This window comes from Diceros bicornis, chromosome 7 (assembly GCF_020826845.1).
Source record: "Diceros bicornis minor isolate mBicDic1 chromosome 7, mDicBic1.mat.cur, whole genome shotgun sequence".
In the NCBI taxonomy this organism is placed as follows: domain Eukaryota; kingdom Metazoa; phylum Chordata; class Mammalia; order Perissodactyla; family Rhinocerotidae; genus Diceros; species Diceros bicornis.
Window position 1 is genome coordinate 65,697,351 of NC_080746.1, and position 21,183 is coordinate 65,718,533.

Below are 21,183 nucleotides of genomic sequence, written 5' to 3' on the forward strand. Positions count from 1 at the left end.
AGAGAGGCAGGATTATTTAGATAATATCTAAGAGCTGAGTTTGAAAAGAAAGGGATGCTGTAACCAGAGACAGAGATGATTTTGTGACCTCTCCTGTGTATTTTTCTTCCAAAGGTTGAGGTTTATTTCTTTCCCTGATGGTTGTCAGGATATCTCTGATTCTTTGACTCACAACCGGAATCTGATGCATCTCAACCTGAAAGGGAGCGATATAGGGGACAACGGAGTAAAGTCATTATGTGAAGCCTTGAAACACCCAGAGTGTAAACTACAGAATCTGAGGTAAATCATGAGATTTTTATTATAATTGAGACTTTTGTCTGCCTAAGTAGACTCTTACAGCCTGGACTTGTTATTCATAGGGCTAGCTTAAATCTGTTTTTATGGTATGGTGTAGCAGGGATCAGGAGATTCAGGCTTATTTCCTCCTGATAGGACTTCTAACTCCTCCCATTCCCCGACTGAAGACCCCTCGTTGTAAGTTCTCTGTGTCTCCATCTCCTCAATCTGAAACAAAAAATGAGAACAGACCCACATTTATAAACACTTAAAAATTTTCATATTTAAATGCAGAAATATGTATATTCATTATATCTTTGAACTCACACAGAAAAGAATGCACTAATGGTAACTGGGGGCAGTGCTGAGGCAGGCTCAGTTTTACTTAATTTTTGATAGTGAATCCCCCTCTGCTTATAATCGCAACTCAGTGATGAGTACAGAAAGTTGAGGAGGAACAGTGTAGCAGCTGTCAATTGTCAAGGTGCTCGCCCGCTGTCACACACTGTTGACCCTAGTGCTGGGCCTGATTTTCTTTCTCCGTGAAAGTGAATGGATCAGCAATCATACTTGTTCTCCACATTGTGTGACAGGTTTCAAGAAAGATCTTATTTTCCAATGAAAGGTATTTAATTCAGTTTCTGACAAAATAAAACAAAAACAAAAGCAAAACAAAAAATCATTACAGTAAGTTGTACCTTACAAGTTTTTGTTATCCCTGGACTCATTTGGCGGTGGGGTGGGAGTGGGCAAGACTAAACCTTGATGCATGAAGGGTCAAGGTAGGTCTGTATTTGTGGGAAACAAATTATAATCTATGTGTAGAAAAAACAAGTAAAATCTGAAACAAGACCTTCTTTTTGACAATAGGAAGATGAATTTTGTTATCATTGGGAATTTTTTTTTTTGGTCTCACCAGTTTTTACAGAATAAAATTCACTTTTAGTATGTCTTGAAAGGTGTTTGATAATTCTTGAACATGTGTTGAGTTCAGTTATTAGCAGGCCAGTTTGGAGTATTGGTTTTACCTGCTTATGAAGTAGTTGTAGGACATTTTGAGAAATTTTCTGTAACCTGGAGCCTCTCTCTGGTCTGGAAACCAGGTGAGAAGTGGGTCGTTGGTTCCTCTATCTAATAATAAAACATATTAGTAGCAAAACGCTGTTGAATGGAGGGAAAGATGCTTACAGTGGGAGCCATGGATCCAAGACAAAATGCCTTGGCACTTGACAGACCAGCAAGACTTGATAAGATCCCTTTCATGAGTTGAGGTTTGAACAATGTGTTCCACTGATAAACTTTGAGGTAGCCCCAAATTACTAGGCTTTCAAATAGGAAACCATCTCTCTGGGTCAACTAGTAGGGCTCCTGGCAGCAGTGAATAGAATGTTTTGGTGGCAGAAGTCATCAGAGCTTTATAATAATCCAACACTACATTATGTAGGACTGGATGTTCTCCAGTGTGGGTAGCCACTGGGGAGTAATCAGTAGTCTCGTAGACCTCCTATTAACCTTTCATGTGGAAAGTTCCAGTTTTATGTTTGCTTTAGACTTCATGTTATAAGAGCTATGGACAGTTGACTGGCCACGTCAGTCTGGTTTGTGCATAGATCATGCTGAGCGTAACACTGTAGAATTGCATTTTGATGTCTTCCTCTCCCTACTGATTCTAGATGATGTGGGCAGTGAAAGTGCTGATAAATTAGTAGGCTTTTGCCAGTCTGCCTCACAAAATATGATCCCCAATTAATGTGGGAACTTTGCAAATTTAGAAATACAGTATTTTGTATAGAAAACTTTAAATTGCTGAGAGACTCCTATCAGCCTTTATACATGAGCATCCTGGAAAGGTACACACAATCACTAATTTTCATGTGAGTATTTCACTATAATATTTACTAAATGTTCCCCTCAAGAAGGGGAGAAGGATCTACTCTCCGTGTCTTGATAACTCTTTCCACATTGTGGGCCTGATAATAAGGTAGCTCTTAAAATATGTTGAGCAAATAGGGGGAAAAAACAAAAACCTTGGGCATACTAGTAATGGTTCATTGTGCCCAGAATCTTCTCTTAGTTTGCCTGTTGCCATTGGGGGTTACAAGCAAGGTGAGAGAACAATCGTTGGTTCCACCAAACAGCCACTTGAAGAGTGCCAAAATGGTATAAATGTACAACACTCCCTACAGCTTCCAAGATTTGGAATTAGAGGACTAAGATTCAAGAAGGGAGCATCTAAAATAGTTGCCAGAAGAAACTGATGAGTTGATAAAGATAAGAGGAAGGTGCCTGGGAACGACAGATACCTACAGCCTTGACTGTATTATTAACAAAAATAAAAAAGTGTGTAACAGGTAGATAGCATGTGGACCAGTAGAAATTTTTGCTCTTCCGGCAGGGAGGAACCCTTGTGGTTTATTACAATTGTTTACAATCATGAAGGGCTCAAAAGCATAATAAGTTATCACAATATGAATGGACTTTGGAAAAGCGAGGATACACACCTTGAAATCAGAAGTTCTGCCTCCTGCACAGATTACCCAGTAGACAGAGACTTGAGTTAAAACGGAAATACCGGTCCTCTGTTCTCTATTACAAAAATGTCTCTTTTATTCATTAACTTTAATAAACTGATACGTATCTATCCATAGTTCATTTAAACCAAACAAGGTTTAAGTGAAATATCACAAAGGTTTATGCTCTAACTTTTTAAACACAAATAATATGAAATATAAGACAATACATTGATTTTCCTATCTTAATTTAAATAGTATGAAGAACAAATGGTAATAAATTGTGTGGGAAGAGTGTAATTTATTTTCTCTTTGAAGTTTGACTTCTTTAGAAATCTTTAGATAAATACAAATTACTAACTAATTTTTAAAATATCACTCCAAGTTTCCAAAATCAATAAGTTCGGAAACTATATTTAAGTTAACATTAAGGATAATATAACCGCTGTTAATAACTAAGAAGATAGTAAAACAGTAAGACAGCTCAAAACTTCACCCAGATGGCATAATATTTGCAATATTGTCTGATTCTACCATTTACAAGGTTCCAGTTTATAAGGATGTTGATCATTTATTTAACTCAATTATATGCCCAGTATTATATGCTTTTAAATGTTAATATAAATAATAATCATTTGACCTACAAGGGAACTGTAAGAGATTTAGGAAATTCTTTAATTTAGACTTGTTGTTAAAGAAATACAAAGCCTTGTGTTTACATTTTGATTTCTCACTGTAGTAAAATCAGGGAGAAATGTCCTAGCCCTCTTTTAAGCCTCAAATTGCAAAACAGATTAATTTATCTGATAATTTACCTCGATTTATAATAGGCCCATGAAGTCTATCCTGTTAATCCAAAGGCTCTTTCTCTTGTGAGTGCCGTTTCTCTGTCACCTGTGGTGCGTTCATAGGCTATGCAGGGAACAGACAACTTCTGCAACCTTACTGCTCTAGCAAGAACTCTCTTCTGCCACCTCTCAATTTGTAATTCATATCAGAAAAACAATCTCACACTTAAATAACAACAACAACAACAAAATTACAAAATCCTTGGGCAACTTGGAAATTATACAGCAGACGTTTTCAGAAAAGAAAAATACATTCATTCACACAGCTGTTCTGAGCCCCTGGAGAGCTCATCCTTGGGGATAGTTCCTCCTGACTGAGGAGTGGCAGCTTTCTCAGGTGACTCTGATCCTAATCTGCTAGCAGCACAGGAGAGCTTACTCCACTGGGCCTCAGCTCATAAAGAAAGCTCTGGCATCTTGCGTCAGATCAAGTTCTTCCCTGACCAACTGGCAACCCAAGAAATGCTTATTCTAGGAACGTGGATTCCCTCCTCTGAGTCAGCTGCAGTGAGGACTGCCTTGTGGCCCTGTACCCCAGGACAGCTGGTCAGAGCCACAGACAGCAATCAAAAGAACAACCACCACAAAAGTATAATGTGCTGACTTTTAAGGGCCTTTGGAAATTTTCAGTCAAGGGCCTCATTTTAGTGACACTATTAAGAGAGAGTTGGGCCAGTTCCCCAGCAGGACCCAGACGTAAGTTAATGTATCTCCTCCATTTTCTGGCTCATATTTAGGGGTCAGTTTGAAGCCACAAACCTCAGCTCTCAGCTTCCCTTTTGATAGATCACTGGTGATTGATGTTATATATTAATATAAATGAGACAAGACGTTCAAACTCTAGAAAAACAAGAAACAGCTGTATTTTTTATTACCTTACACACGTGAGAGCAGAGGAGAGTGCCAACGATCCTTATTCGGATTTGACAAAATCTTTTCAATATTTGTGACATTTAGCAATTTAGAAATACCAATTTGAATATTACAAGAGTGACACATTATTAAATAAGATAGTCAATCAAAAGTACAGACTTAAGGGTTGTTTTCATAAGACATAGTGATAATCTAAAGTCCTGGTATCTTGTAAGAGTCACTTGTTCTGGTAACACAAAAATAAAACAAAGCAAAAATATTCATATAAAATATTTTCTGATTTGTAATATCATCTACTTTTCTTTGCAGCTGCAAGGAAAAGAGGAAACATTTTCTTTTTATGAGGCTGCAATTTCATTCATCAAGAATTAGGAGGTCCATAGCTAAAATTCTATTAATTAGCACTAAGAAAAAAAGAAGAAAGCCTGAGAAACTCAAACTTATAATATGGAAAGGATAAGAGCAAAATAGATTAGGAACAAAAGGACTTTGGGGCATGTAATATTTATATCTCCAGTTAAAAACATTTTTTATTTTCAGTAATATTTCTATTTTTTGCTTCACAAATGAGCTACATTTTGTTTCATTTTTGTTCTGTGTACATGTGTGTCCAGAAATTTGCAAGTTATAGTGCCAGTTTTTATTTTAATTGGTGACTATTAGTTATTACCCTTCAGGGTTTTTTTTTTTTGCCCCATATATGCTTGATCAAACTCAAAAGGATTAAAACATTTAAAAAAACCCTTTTTTGAGGCAACACATTTAGTGTATACATCTATCATACAATTTCCAGTATGTTAGTTTAATCTAGGATTACAGGGACTAGATATTTTACACTTTGAACGCTTTCAAAACTTTTCTGACTTTTTATCATGGCAAGGCACAGGAATACAACAATTATTTAGACTTAATTGTATATAGTTAATATTTATCAATGTATACTGCTAGTTTTTTGTTTTCTTAAACTCACCTTTCCCACTTACAAAATCTTAATTTGGATTCATTGCGTTATTGGCTGGTACAATTTTAAACTAACATTTTCATGAAATGTATATGAATGATATATTTTACAACTTCCTTTATATCCTTCAATTGCCTTCGTAGATGAATGACAACTTATCTGGGTCTTAGGTCCCCACTTTGTTCTCAGCACTTTGACTTTGCTCTATGACTTGCTAACATGTAGTGTTCTGAAGAGAAGTGAGGACAACCTGACTCTTCAGCCCCTCAACTCCCTCTCACCTTCCCAGTATATGGGTTCTTTTTTCTCATTAGTATTGTCAGGATATTTTTTTTTAATTACTTTTGCATTTTATTACTTTTGATCTGCTGGCAGCCTTGTTTCTTTTCTGCTCAGAAATGATTTCTTTAAATTAGATTTTTAAAATGGTTTCAGGGCTTGCGCTCTCGCTTGCTCTCTCTCACTATCTCTCTGTTTTTCAACAGCCTCTAGTCATTGGCTGTAGCTCTTTTCTGATATAAATCTTACTTATCTTTTGTCATTTTAATCTTTTTTCCCCTTCTTTCTTGGGGAGTTTCTCAAATTTATTCTCATTGGTTTTGCTGTTTATTTTTTCAAATGCAGATTTCAGTTTTCTACTGTTTTTAATTTCGTTGCACTTTTTTTTCTTAAACCTGCTCTCTTTCTCAGTCCGCTCTCCACTTATGATGTGCTGTTCTTGTTTCGTAGTCTGCATTTTCCTATATGTACTTTTAAAATGTAAAGCAAGCCTTTCTAAACATCTTCTTCTGTTTCCTAGTTTTCTGTTTTGTATATATGTGCTTATTTTCTGTCCCTTGGTGTAATGTTCTCTTTCTCGTAAACCTGAATATTTTATCCACAAGTCTTATGATATTGGAATCTTTTTTTGTCTAAAAGAGCTCTATCCAAACACAATGTATAAGATTTTCCTTGCTTCCCTATCTGCCTGCTTGGCTGCTGATACAATACCCTTTTGTATTAGTCTACTTGGGCTGCCGTAACAAAATATCACTGGTTAGGTGGCTTAAACAACAGAAGTTTATTTCTCACAGTTCTGGAGGCTGGAAGGTCAAGATCAGGGTGCTGGCTGGGTTGGTTTCTGGTGAGGCTTCTCTCCTTGGTTTGTAGATGGCCGCCTTCTCACTCTGTCCTCATGTGGCCTTTTCTATGTGTGCATGCACTCTTGGTGTCTCTTCCTCTGCTTACAAGGACACCAGTCCTATTGGATTAGGGGTCCACTTTTAGGACCTCATTTAATTTTAATACCTCCTTAAAGGCCCCATCTCCAAATACAGTCACATTGGGAGTTAGGGCTTCAACATATGAATTTGGGGGACTACAATTCAGTCCATAACACTTTTTCAGGGCAAGTTGAGGTTTTCAGCCATAGGCCATGTTCTAGGCCATCCATTGAGGTCTAATTCTGGACTGAGGAGGGAGCTTCTCCTGTCCTACCTCTATATACCCTGGTTTTGATGAAGAGAACCAATTCCTGAGGGACTTGAGTTGATAAGTTCTTGATTACACGGAATGACTAGAACAACTCCAAGTTCCAGGAACGCTGCTGCTGCCTGACTCTTTTTTTTTTTAAAGATTTTATTTATTTATTTTTTTCCCCCCAAAGCCCCAGTAGATAGTTGTATGTCACAGCTGCACATCCCTCTAGTTGTTGTATGTGGGACGCGGCCTCAGCATGGCCGGAGAAGTGGTGTGTCGGTACGCGCCCGGGATCCGAACCCGGGCCGCCAGCGGCGGAGCATGTGCACTTAACCGCTAAGCCATGGGGCCGGCCCCTGCCTGACTCTTCTTACAAACAGCTGGTATCAGGCTCAGCCGTGTCCAAAGCACAAGCTGCCTCATATAAATATGAGTTTCTAAAATATAGACTCTACATGCACTTCTTTTCTTCTTCCCTTCTTCTTTTACTTATTTTTAGAAACGATTTTATTTCTGATTTACTTCTTGCTTTTGTTCTTAAGGACTAGGTTCCTCAGAAAACATGGGTTGACTCCCATGAATAAATGAGCCCTTGGCAAGACAGTTATGGGAATCACAGCTGTTGCTCCTGACTTCCTGCCCATCTGTTTCAGAAGTCAGCGAGAGCAAGGATACAGCCATCCTTCAATCCACCTTCTTCCATGTTGTAGTTAGAGGACATTCTTCCCAGAATAAAAAGAGATCATCATTTAAAAATATTTTTGAATGCTTTCATACATATTTTCATAGGGAACTGGAGAGGTGAGGGTCGATGAGACAAGCTCCCCAGCTTTTCCTCCTAACTCGCTATCGAGCCTTGTGCTTTGGTTAAATAACTATCATTCTGTGTAGGGAAGCTGATTTTCAGAACAGGTCCCAATGAATGGGAGACCACACCCTCTGGCTGTGTTAGTGGTGGTTATAATTCTTCTCGGAGGAGTGATCATTCCTATTTTTATGTATTGTTTTCCAGCTTGGAATCCTGTGACCTAACTACACTTTGTTGTCTAAATATCTCTGAGGCTCTCATAAAAAGCCAGAGCCTGGTATTTCTGAATCTGTCGACCAATAGTCTTTTGGATGATGGAGTGAAGCTGTTGTGCGAGGCCTTAAGACATCCAAAGTGTTACCTAGAGAGACTGTCGTGAGTCTTTGTTTTGTTTCGTATAGAGTCTTTGTGTTCAGTCTTGTGTAGCTTAATTATGATCTGAATGGGGAAACTGCTTGGGTCTTGATACCAATTGGCTCATTTGTCAGTCCTGGTGAGCTTCTCCTTTTCTTCCTCTACTGCCCTTCCTCTTCTACTTGACTTTTAGATACTTCTTTTCTTTATGGTTGACTTCTTATTTTCATTCTTTTCCGGGCTTCTCCTCTCCCTTCCTATGTTTTGTTTCATCATACCCTGTACATAGCTGCACTGGAATTCATAATTTAAGTAGGTTTACTGAGGTTGATTCTATGGTAGAGGTATGGGGGTTGTAAGTACCAGCTAATTTTCCTGGGAAGGAGAAGAGAAGCATGAACTTGGGGAGTTGGCTGATCCCTTCCTACCTGTGTTTCTCCTTCAGTTTAGAAAGCTGTGGCCTCACAGTAGCTGGTTGTGAGGATCTTTCTTTGGCCCTCATCAGCAATAAAAGACTGACACATTTGTGCTTGGCAGACAACATCTTGGGAGATGGTGGAGTAAAGCTTATGAGTGATGCCTTGAAACATCCACAGTGCACTTTACAGAGCCTTGTGTAAGTGTCTGCTAGTTTTAAACCTTCCAATACAATATACATTTTGAAATATATTTGAAATGGGAAAGTATTATGAACATATTCTGTCCCTTGCCTTTTCCCTACTGTTATCCTTACTGATAATGATGATGACGAAGATGATGATATTGATAACTGCCATTTATTGTGTCCTTACTCTGTGCTGGGTCCTGTGCTAAATTTGTTTAATTTGCACAAAGGTATCTGTTGGTGTCAAATTGGCCACCTGAGTTCTAAGTGCCTCATTGTACAGGTGAAGAATGTGAGGCTTAGAAAGATTATGCAATTTGCTTAATGCTTACAAGAAAATGATGGATTCAGGACTAAAGTCCACCTATCTAATTCCATATTCTGAGCTCAGAACAGGTAAATATATATGAATACCATTCAACAGAAATATAGCATTCCATGGTATGGCTGGATCACAGTGTGATTATTCTGTTCATTGCTGTTAGATGATTTCCTAGATGTGGAATTGATGAGCCAAAATTTTCCTTTTGTCAGATATGATTTGCCTCCAAATTGATTGTAGTCCCTCAGCAGTCAGGGGTGTCTAGCCTACCCTCACTGAGTATCTATAATCTTCTTGATCAACATTAATTAGACAGTTAAATAACTTTAAAAATTATTTGATGTTGAGCATCTTTTCAAATGTTGTTGGCCTTTAATATTCCAGGAATTGCCTCTTCATAGGCTAAGTTTTCCTCTAGATGTTTTCTATTGAATATGTTATATATTATGGTTATTAATATCACATCTACATTATTACTATTATTTTTAATTTATTATAAATAATTTACCTAGCATGTTGCTGTATTTCTAACTTTCTTTGTGCTCATTTTTAGAATATAGAAGTTGAAAATTTTTGTGAAGTCAAATTATCTTCCCCCTCCTGACTTCAAGAAGTTTTGTCCTAATTGGAAATACGTTTCTTTTAAAAAAAACTCCACTTATGTCATCTTTTTCATACTCTTTATGGTTTAATTTTTAACATTTAAATGTTAAATTATTCCAAATTAACTTTGTTATAAGGCTTAAGTTTATTTTCCCCATATGTGAGGTCTGTTGTCCCAGAATCATTGATGGCATAGCTTTTCCCTACTGATCAGAAATGCCACTTTTATTATGTACAAAAAGTACTGACTGGATTATGAGCACGCCCTATCTACTCCATCTGCCTGCTCCTCTGCTCCATGCAGCTGCTTCTGCAGTAGGGTACTATATCTGTGTACAATGGAAAGAGGTTAACATTTTATTTATACAGTCATGTGTCACCTAACAACAGGGATACATTCTAAGAAATGCGTCGTTAGGTGATTTCGTCATTGTGAGAACATCATAGAGTATACTTATACAAACCTAGGTGGTATAGCCTACGACACACCTAGGCTTTATGGTACTCATCTTATGGGACTACTGTCATATATGCGGTCCATCATATGACTGAAATATCATCATGCAGAGCATGACTGCAGTAAGAAAGATTCTGAAGAACATGTATCTAGTTTGTAGCCCAATTTGGTGCAAACCTAAGAATCCCAAGTGAGACAGCCAAAAAGGCAATGAGGGAAGAGGGTATTTGACCTAAGATGGAGAGTTGACAAGTAGATATGTGATCGTACCATGAAACCTTTAAAAGGTGTAAATCTCTGGTCAGTAATGATTCCATCTTTCCTCACATTGTCCTTCCTATAGGCTGAGGCGTTGCCATTTCACTTCACTTAGCAGTGAACATCTCTCATCTTCTCTCCTGTGCAACAAGAGCCTGACGCATCTGGATCTGGGGTCAAATCGGGTACAAGACGACGGAGTAAAGCTTCTGTGTGATGTCTTTCGGCATCCAAGGTGTAACCTTCAGGACCTGGAGTAGGTTTTCTGTGACCTCACTTTTGTGTAGCTTTAACTACTCTGAGGGCAGGGAGATGTGGGAAGAAAGGCTGAGAGATGAGTATCTATCAGAAAAAAATATACAGCTGATTCCCGCTCTCTCATTCTGCCTCAGACAAGCTGGAGAAGTCTGTTCATCCGATTTTCCTTACACAATTATTACAGTTAACTTCCCTCAGGGAAGGAGGACCAGAGACATCAGGCTGAACAGTAGCCATTTTATTTTTCCTTGGTTTTGTCCCACTGAGGCTACTGTGTGTCCTCCACCTTACATTCATGAAGCTGAAATTGTGCTCTACTAGTTGTTCTTTTTTAAATTCGGGCTTATAATTTTTTATAGAAACTGAGAAGGGAATTTTTAAAAACATCCTACAATCCCGTCATTCTTAAACAGCAACCGATTGTGTTCCTGTCATGCTCTCTCTTACTCTGTGTGGGTGGGTATACGTACACAGGCATGATACGTGGATATGTAATTGTGATTACTGTATAGACATGACTTTGAGGTTTCCTTTTCATTGTAATAGTATTTCAGAAACACATTTAATACTTATATACAGTCATCTTATTGATTATTATAATGGCTACATGATATTTAATATTTCATTATATAAATATTGCGGCTAGAGTGAAGCAAGGTAGAGGTATCACTTAGCATCTCAGCTCTTTTTCCCACTAAGCCTCCCATGGGACTAGTAGCCTGGGTGAATCATTAGGGGTCTAACACAGCATTGTTTTTTTTAGAACTATAAACTCAAAATCATTAGTATACCCAGAGGTATTTGGCTTGTCTGGACTGACTCATGATAACGGAATTTCCAAATGAGTTTAATAGTGATTAAACACTAGGGTGATTGAACTCTTGGTTCCAATAGTCACCTGTACTTCCTTTAGGGAAACGTATATAATATGGGTTACCATGTGATTATCTGAAGTTTCCTTGATTATTATTCAATTGGAAAACATTATCGTTAAATCCAATGCCTTCATTTCAGCTACAGAGATATAATTTGTAAGTGACCTATACACACAAGATATTTATTTAGCCCACTTTCTCTCCTTAGCATTGCTGTAAACATGTAGCCACATTTGTGCTTTCTTAGCTACCTTCATAGCCTCTATGCAGGCCATGCCAGTTCTCTCAACCAGTATTTACAACAAATATGAGCTAGACACTGAGAGCTAGACACTAGACAATAAAGGTTATTGCTAAGGCGATGCTCCTGTCCTCAGGTAATTCACAAAATGCAGATGACAGGGAAATAAATAGAAAGCCAGCTATAATATATTCCATATGTTGTTATAAGGATATGGCAAAAGTTCCAGGGAGCAATGAGTGGGACAGAAGAGACTGAGTTACTTTAGGCTTGAAAGATAAAGAGGATTTTGTTATGTGCAGATATCCTAGACAGAAGGAAAGGAGAGAGAAAAGAAGAGGAATGAAGACTGATCTGGTATATTTGGTAAAAAATGGATGTGTGTGGTTGGAGGATAGGGTGACAGAGTATGGAAAGAGAGCGCTTGAAGAGAGATTATGAATGCTCTTGAACACTGTACAAAGGACCTAAAAGAAATCTCTTTTGCGGGACTTGTCCCATGCCCTAGTGGTTAAGGTTGGCACACTCTGCTTTGGTGGGACAGGTTTGGGTCCTGGGCATGGATCTACACCACTCGTCAGCTATGCTGTGGCAGGGACCCACATACAAAATAGAGGAAGATTGGCACAGATGTTAGCTCAGGGCTAATCTTCCTCATGCCAAAAAAGAAAGAAAGAAAGAAAAAAAAAGGAAGATTGGCAACAGATGTTAGCTCAGGGCAACTCTTTCTCAGCAAAAAAAAAAAAAAAAAAAAAAATCTTGTTTTCTATGTAGCTTGCTTCTTTCTTCTTTGGAGATAACACTTTGAGATAGATTCCTGGAAAGCATTTTTATTTTAAAAATATATTAGAAACTGAAAGCTTAGAGATCTGTGGGTCCCTTGGGAAAACTTAGACTCCCCCCGCCCTTTTTTTTTTTTTTAATTATTGGTAGAAATAAGTGTTTATACCCTTGATGGGAAGCTTGATGGATAACAACCTGTTTGTGGGAAAAAGCAGTTTTACCTGCTGGTTTTTTCTGCTCATGAAGAAATCCCATCTGTTTCTACTGGTGATGTTAGACCTTCCCATGTGTGTCCTGGATAGTAGATAGGGAGGGGCCAGAAAAAAGGGTCAAATGCCTGGACATCTCTCCTAGGAAGAATTAAGCCTAATTAAGCCTCACAACTGAAGACCTCACTTCCCTTTTGTATTTCTTGTAGATTGATGGGCTGTGTTCTCACTAGTGCGTGTTGTCTGGATCTGTCTTCTGCTGTTTTGAACAACCGAAACCTGCGGAGCCTGGACCTTGGGAACAATGACTTGCAGGATGATGGAGTAAAAATCCTGTTGGAGGCTTTGAGACATCCAAACTGTAATATTCAGAGGCTTGGGTGAGTTCAGTTTCTATTAGGAAAATGATACCCATTTGATGACTGTTATACCTAGAAGAAATTTAGTATATGGAGAGAGGATGAAAAATAAATGGGACTAGAAGGTAAGTTACTCTCAGAAATAAGAATCTGAATCTCAAATATGTGGATCAGTGTATTACATGTTGTTAATATAAAAGCCATATTTCACATTTCTTTAGTCCTCCTTAGTGCCTTGGACAGGGTATATATTAAGTAAATGGTACTTGATTTAGGTCTTCCATATTCTGTCATCCTTCAGATATTCCCTCTGTCCTTGAATTAATTTTTCTTATTAAATAAAATATTTTAATAACAATCTTATATCTGGAAAAATGTTATTTATGCTTTCAAGGAGTTTGTAATGTAATGAAATCTTGTCCTATATTCTGAGTACTTTCTATATTCAATAATATATTGTTTAGATCTTTATTTTCTTTTTAAATCTTGAACTGATATTATAGCATGAATTGTTGACCTCTGGGTCAAGAATTTTGCTCTATATGTGGGAATCCCTGACACTATATGTCTCATCCTTTAGAAATTTAACAGTCTCCCCGACTCTTCGAAGAAAGTACTGTTTTTCCTGTGTTTCCATTGACTGTTTATGTATCTTTATCACAACAATGATGATGTTGTAACTGTTGGGTCTGAAATTTAATTTTATCCTGCTTATAACCTAATAAGTTAGCCTAATATTGTTTCATGGATGCTGGCAGAATCCTATCAGGACAGAGGACTTTATTACTCATATAGCAAATCAGCATAAGTATTAGCATGTTTGTGTCAATTTCCCTCATCTCCCAAGTTCCAAAGGGTCAATGTGGAAGGCCTAGATGGATGTCTGTGCATACAGTGGGTTGCATCCCAAGAGAGGAACATTGAGCTTGGGGGACCCACCATTTTATAGCAAGCAGTAAACAGGCCTGCTCTTTGCCCTGGAGAGAGACATTACTTCATCCCTCAAGGTTGCTCATTGTATACACACCCTAGGAAATGTCCCAGGTAAAGAGTTGTCAGGGTCTTGCATTTTTGTCAGCAAAACATGTAGGAGAGCAAAAGACCCATGGAAGGATGTCTCCCGACAATATCCACTCCTTTTTCCTACACAATACAGTCATGGCTTCTGGTGAATATTCACATGGATATGCCACTCCATTGGCCACTCTGATCAATCTGATCAGCAGAGGTTGGGACCAAATCTTTTCAATTTTTCTCATACATCATTTAATTAAGGCCACTATCAACAGGACTCCAAGCACAGGATGAGGTCAAAGTGCAATACTGATTTCAACTGTGCCCCAGCGTCCTGGGCTGAAGACAAGACCCAGGGACCAATAGGTCTTGTTATCCATTACAACTCATGAAAGGGAGTTTAGAATGACCTGCTGATCTTGGTGTCACTGGTAATAAATATAGAGGTCAAAAAAATTGGCCTAAAGCAACCTCATCCCCAATAAAGAGACATTCAGTGGTCCACACTTGCCCACATACAAACATATAACCGAGAGGAGCACAGGTCATTCCAGTGTGGGATTTGTTGTTATATTTGATTTAGGTCACCATTACAGTGGTTTGGTTATATCAGGTGAGAAGTGTAACTGAATAGTTACAGCTGCCTTGTTTGCCATACATGGCATAACCCAAGGCTGTTCCAGCATCAAGAGAAGCTTAATGAATTTGTATCAGACTGAAACAAGGTTGTACCACTTGTTCTGTTTGTACACATGTGAGAGGGGTCCACATTTGGGGGCTGCCATTGATGGCCTCAGGCACAGCAGAATAGTTCAAGGCCTGCCCTGTCCACATGAGATTTTCTGTTTTCATAGCATGTGGACATCATGACAACTGGGCAGTGGGTCAGACTGCCAGCTGCAGCTGCTGCTTGGCTCAAGCAGACCCCGTCATTATTTTGCCAGGTGGCAGTGTTGGCTCTAGGGGAAAAAAGAGAGTCTTAATTGTTTTCCCCACTCCCTATACCTCCCCAGTTCTAAGATGTTCTTTTCCCAGGTATTGGTGTTGCTACTTTCCACCGCCATTACCCAGGATGTGGGATAGCCATTTCAAGGGATAGCCACATTTAGTGACCAAATTCCCCTGCTAAGCTATGTTGACCAGAGCTGGTGAGGGAGGTAGTCAGAAATCTTTTTGATTTAATTTTGAGGGGCCATACCAGAGCTTGGCAATACTAGATGCCTGTGGATGGTAGGGACCGTGGAATGTTCATTGAATACCTTGACTGTTGGCCCATTGTTTCTTCAAAATGGGGGACATGGATACTATACTTCTCCTTGATTTTTTGCATATCTGAAAATATCTTAGTTTTCTATGAACTTGAATGATAGGTTGGCTGTGTTCATAATATTTTGGTCATCCTTCTGAGAGTTTCACAGAGAGTACACTGCCCGCTAGCATTGAATCTAGTTGTAGAAAAGTCTGAAATCAGCTGATTCTTCCCCTTCAGTGTACTTATTGGTTAAAAATACCTTTCTGGTTTTTTTTTGGCCTGGATGTTCATACAGTTGCTCCTTAGGTGCAAGAATTTGTCCTGTTGAATTTTATTATTATTTTTCTGGAGAAATGGTATGCCATTTTAATCTGTAATTTTGCTCTTTTTTGGTAGGGTTTCCTATCTTTAATGTCTGCTTATGTATTTGTTGAATGGTTTTTTCAGAATCACTAATTATACTTATATTAGATCTCTTTTGTCGGTCTGTCTTATCTGAAATTTTCTTTAATCTTTTAAAACTCATTCTTCTTTTGCTTGATTTTTTTTCCTCACCCATCCTACCTATTCCTATGTGTATTTTCAGCCGCTGTGATCTCCTTTTTGCTTCTTATGTGACCTTCATTTTATAATTTTTATTTTTATTTTCTGTTATTTTTAAGCTCTGCCAAATCATATTTTAAATATTTTCAGGGCCGGCCCCATGGCTTAGCGATTAAGTGCGCACACTCCGCTGCTGGCGGCCCGGGTTCGGATCCTGGGCGCGCACCGACGCACCGCTTCTCCGGCCATACTGAGGCCGCGTCCCACATACAGCAACTAGAAGGATGTGCAACTATGACATACAGCTATCTACTGGGGCTTTGGGGGGGAAAAATAAATAAAATAAAAATTATAAAAAATAAAATATTTTCATTATTATATGTAAAATACATACAGAAAAGTGAATAATATTTTAAAAATCAAACGTGTGTTACCACACCCTGGTCAGGAAATTGAATTTCCCCATAAACTAAATTCCCTTCAGTCATCCCTTCCAAATCACAACTTCTTCCCTCCTCCCCAAGAATTAACCATTATCCTGATGTTTATGGCAGTCATTTATTTGTTTTCCTGTACGGTGAACCATGAGTATATGTAATCCTAAACAATATAGTTGAATTTTGCCTGATTTTGAACTTTATATACAGAGAATCGTACTTGATATATTCTGTTATGATATTTTTGCTCAATGTGGCAATTGTAAGAGTCATCCAGTTGTTTCATGTAGCTGTAGTTAATTCATTTTTATTGCTGTAAAAGTTTCAACAAATGACAATACCATAAACTATATAACCATTCTATTGTAGGTGGACTTTTGAGTTTTTTCATTTCTTTTCTTTTATGAGTAGTGCTGCTATATTTTAATACATGAAATCTGAGGCATATGTGTATACATTTATCTAAGGTAAATAATTAGGAGTGAAATTGTTATATCATGGGGAATATGTCTTCAAATTTACCAGATATTGTCAAAAGGATTGTACCAATTTATTCTAGTGTGTAATAGTTCCTATTGTTCTCTGTTCTTGCCAATTTTGTCAGACTTAATTTTTTAAATTTTAGCGAATCAGGTGTGTGTTTTTGGCATATGATTATGTAAGACTTGAATTATTTCTTCCTTGAACTTTAGAAATTTCTAGTGAAGCTATAGGATCTGGAGTTTCCTTTGTGTGGAGTTTTTTTGACTTCTGATTCAATTTTCAAAATAATTGTGAATTTATGTAGGTTTTCTCTTATTGAATAATTTTTGGTAAGTAATATTGCTCCTATGATTTTATCCAATTCATCTAAATTTTAAAAATTATTGGCAAGTGTCTAAGATTTTAAAATCTGCTTAATTTCTAAGTCATCTCTAGTGATTTAGAGATCTAATGATGTTTAATTATTGTCTTTATCATTTCTTTTCTTCTACTTTCCTTGAGTTTACTGATCTTTTTCTAAATTCTTGAGTTGGATGCTTAGCTCATAAATATTTCCTTTCTTCTTTTCCAACACATACTTAAGGTTATGATTTTCCTTCAATCACTACATTAACTTCATCCTACAAGTTTTGATATTATACGCAGTGTTTTTGTTATTTTTCAGTCTAAAATATTTTACTTCCCTTATGATTATTTCTTCAATCCATGGGTTATTTTAAAGTGTATGCCTTAATTTTCAAATGTAAGAGGAATTTATCTTTTTATATTTAATCTCTAGTATGTTCTGAGAACATACTGTGCAGGATTTTAATTCTTTGAAATTTGTTGACTTTGCTTCATAGCCCAGCACAGTCACTTTTGATATGTGTTTCATGGTGCACTTGAAAAGAATATGAAGAGTTGTTGGTAGTAGCATTTTATATCAGTTAAGATTGTTAATTCTGTTGTTCAAATCATCTATATTTTTAGAGATTTTTTCCAGATAATTCAGTTAATTATTGTGAAAAATACATTAAGATCTCCATTTTAATTGGAGATGATAATGATTTGTGTCTTTCACTTTGTAGTTCTGTTCATTTTTTTCTGTATTTTAAGACTGTTACTAGTTTAGAATGATTATGTAGCCTGATGAATTCTTAATAACTTTTTATATCTTATAATGCTTTTTATCCTAAGGTTTATTTTGTGTGATATTTGTTTATCTTGTGTCATATTAGTGGGATTATTGCTCCACCACATTAATGTGAGTTCCATGTGGGCAGCAACTTTAAAAAATTTTGTATACTCAGCACCTGTATAGGCACTCAATTGTTGAATGACTAGGTAAACATAAGGTGAAAATTAAATTAAAATTAGTTGGTTTGAGGGGTCACCTGGTGTAGAAGGTTGAGTGTAACATACTTCCTCAGTTCATGATATTATATTATCATTGGTCTATGAAAGGGCCCTTGAGTGACTGTTGTTGGTTGATTGGTTAGTTGGTTAATTTATCTCCATTAACCATTCTCCTTCCCACTTATAGGCAAATGACCTAATGTGTTTGAAATATGCCATAGAATTGTGAGCATCCTTGTAAAAGATGTAATGTTTTTTGGTGTATACCTTTTTATCTGTATTAAGTGGTGTGGTGCTAGAAGCCTCATTATATACCTTGCTTTTTAAATACTCAATACCATATTTCTAAAATGTACTTATTCTTGCTATATTTTTAATGCTGTTCAAGGATCCAGCTGCTTCATAGCTTTCCTTAGTGTGCTTCCATATTTTATTTATTCCCTGAACTATAATTATGAATTTGTGATTCATAATATAGGAAGGGATATATTCAGCCTGTAAGTGTCTAGTAATATCATAAGTACTTATGTTCCTTAAATTTACCCTAATTGTGCTCTTTTTTTTTGTTTTAATAGCTTCTGGAGTTATACTCACAGATCTCTTGTGTGCTTGCTCTCTCTCATGGCATAAAGTTAATTTTAGCTTTAGTCTCTCTTCCCTGCAGGTTGAAATACTGTGGTCTGACCTCTCTCTGTTGTCAGGATCTCTCCTCTATGCTTAGCAGCAACCAAAGACTGATAAAAATAAACTTGACACAGAATACCTTAGGGTGTGAAGGAATTGGGAAGTTATGTGAAGTCTTGAAGTCTCCTGAATGTAAACTACAAGTTCTAGGGTAAGTCTTCATTGGCTTCAGGGGGGAAAGTTCCCTGTAATGAGGGATTTGGGGAGCACTCATTTATTGCAGGCCTCAGGATCAACCTGATTGTGTATCCTTGGGTATTTTCAAGGCCCTTGTTTGTTTTTCTCCCATGGAACACTGAATTTTGAGAGACATAACGTAGCATGGTGGTTAAGAGCCGAGAACTCTAGAGCTAGACTACCAGAGTTTGAATTCTGGCCCTGCCACTTACTAGATATTTGAACTTGTGCTAGTCCCCAATCTCTCTGTGTTTTGGCTTCCTTAGCTGTAAAATGGGTGAAATGATAATATCTACCCATAGGGTTATCATGAGGATCCATCACCTGACTCAGTATAGGCAGTATTTAGAACAGTGCCTAGCACATAAACAATGTATGTGTTAGCTCTTTTCCTCATCATCATTAGTAGTACTATTTTGCTTGTATAGAAAAAGGCTCTTGGAGGATCTTCTTAAATTTTAATGTTTCTCTCTTTCTCTTCTATATTCCATTTTCCTTCAACTGCTGTATCTCCCTCAGTGTATCCCTCATAGTTTCCTTTCCCACTCCCTGGCCACGTTAATAACATTCTCTCTCTACTTTATCAGTTTTTTCCCCCTGAGATAAATTCTCTGCAGAAAGTAAAGGGCTGTGGGAAAACAGTGCAAGCAGAGATGTTTCCTTGTTTCCTCAGGTTGTGCAAAGAGGCATTTGATGAGGAAGCCCAGAAGCTGCTGGAAGCTGTGGGAGGTGGCAATCCACACCTAGTCATTAAGCATGATTGTGATGATCATAATGAAGAAGATGGGTCCTGGTGGCGGTGCTTCTGATTTGAAGAACCTCTGATATTCTTTTAAAAAGTAAAATAAAGACCTCAGAGCGACAAGGCCTGGGGTTCTTAGCATTAGATACTCTATGCTCAGACTTGCTGCATTTGATGTCTGTTAGATATAGGTTAGTCACTTCTCTGTAAAATGTCTGTTCTATTTCACATGGGAGTTGAGACGCTAAAATAAAATGAAAAACATATACATGATGTTTTTTAATTGAATGCAGAGCTTAAGAATTCAGATGAGAGAAGCCTAGAAATGAGACTAGGGGATGGGGCCAGAGAAGATTATGTTAAAGCTCCTTGTTTTCCTCTCTTGCCATTCCCACTGCATGGCTTAGTTCACAGCCTCACCATCTCGGGCACGTTTTATTGAATGCTTCTCTGTGTATGCCCTTGGGACCACTAGTGTAAAAACCATTGGGTGTTTCTTAAAATGAAGATTCCTGAGCCCTGTATCAGACTTACTGAATTTGAATATCTGGGTGAGGGTCCTAGGAACTGGCATTTTTAATAATTTCCCAGGCAAGTCTTAGGTACATTAATATTTGAGAATCACTAGTCTCAACAGAAATGGGAGTCCACTTCTGCAGTGAACATTTTCTATAGCCTATTGTGAAAAAATACGGAGATATAAGATTATCGGGGTTAGAGCTAAAAAAACAGTTCCTCCATTTGACACAAGCATGACACAATAACACTTTCTGTGAGACTGTTTTAGTTATTTATTGCTATGTAACAAACCATTCCAAAATTTAGTGGCTTAAAACAATAACCACTTTGTTATATCGTATGACTTGGTAGATTACAATTCAGAAAAGGCTCAGCTAAGTGTTTCTTATGCTCCACATGACATCCTTGGAGTCCCTTGATGGTATTCAACTGGCAGCCACATTGCTCTGGAGGCTCCAGGATGACTTGACTCACATGCCTGGTGCCTTGGCAAGATGGCTGGAAGGGTGGGTTGGACTGAGCCCCTCCTCCCTCTAGTCTTAGGGCCTCTCCACATGCTCTATCCAGCAGGGAAGGTAGAGTTCTTTGATGGGGGACTTGAAGAGGCCAAGTGGGAGTTGCCATTTCTCTTAAAAGCTGGCCCAGAACTGGCATAAAATCATTTCTGTCATACTCCATGGGTCAAAACAGTCCAGGCCAGTCCAGATTCAACATCAGTCACCTCTTGATGAGAGTAGTATGAAAGACTTTGTGGCCTTCCGTAGTCCACCACAAACTCTCTCAATTTTTTCTCCCTGTCTATAGGTGATAAGAAAGCCTCTTAGCGGGGCCGGCCCCTGTGACGTAGCAGTTAAATGCGTGTGCTCCGCTGCTGGCAGCCTGGGTTCGGATCCCGGGCGCACACTGCTTGTCAAGCCATGCTGTGGCTGCATCCCAC

General features: G+C 37.9%; 1 protein-coding gene across 2 annotated transcripts in view; it reads left to right on the plus strand.

The window, feature by feature from the left end:
• Positions 1 to 20,531, plus strand: part of NLRP14 (NLR family pyrin domain containing 14) — a 31,045-nt gene extending 10,514 nt beyond the window's left edge. Inside the window, exons 5-11 of one of the 2 annotated variants that reach the window (XM_058545874.1) lie at positions 115 to 282; positions 7,942 to 8,112; positions 8,537 to 8,707; positions 10,421 to 10,591; positions 12,911 to 13,081; positions 18,789 to 18,959; positions 19,659 to 20,531. In XM_058545874.1, the coding sequence (XP_058401857.1) occupies positions 115 to 282; positions 7,942 to 8,112; positions 8,537 to 8,707; positions 10,421 to 10,591; positions 12,911 to 13,081; positions 18,789 to 18,959; positions 19,659 to 19,794 (1,159 nt within the window). In that variant the 3' untranslated portion in view covers positions 19,795 to 20,531. The remainder of the gene's footprint in view (positions 1 to 114; positions 283 to 7,941; positions 8,113 to 8,536; positions 8,708 to 10,420; positions 10,592 to 12,910; positions 13,082 to 18,788; positions 18,960 to 19,658) is intronic. The other variant, XM_058545875.1, reaches the window with a different exon arrangement.
• Positions 20,532 to 21,183: the final 652 nt, after the last annotated feature.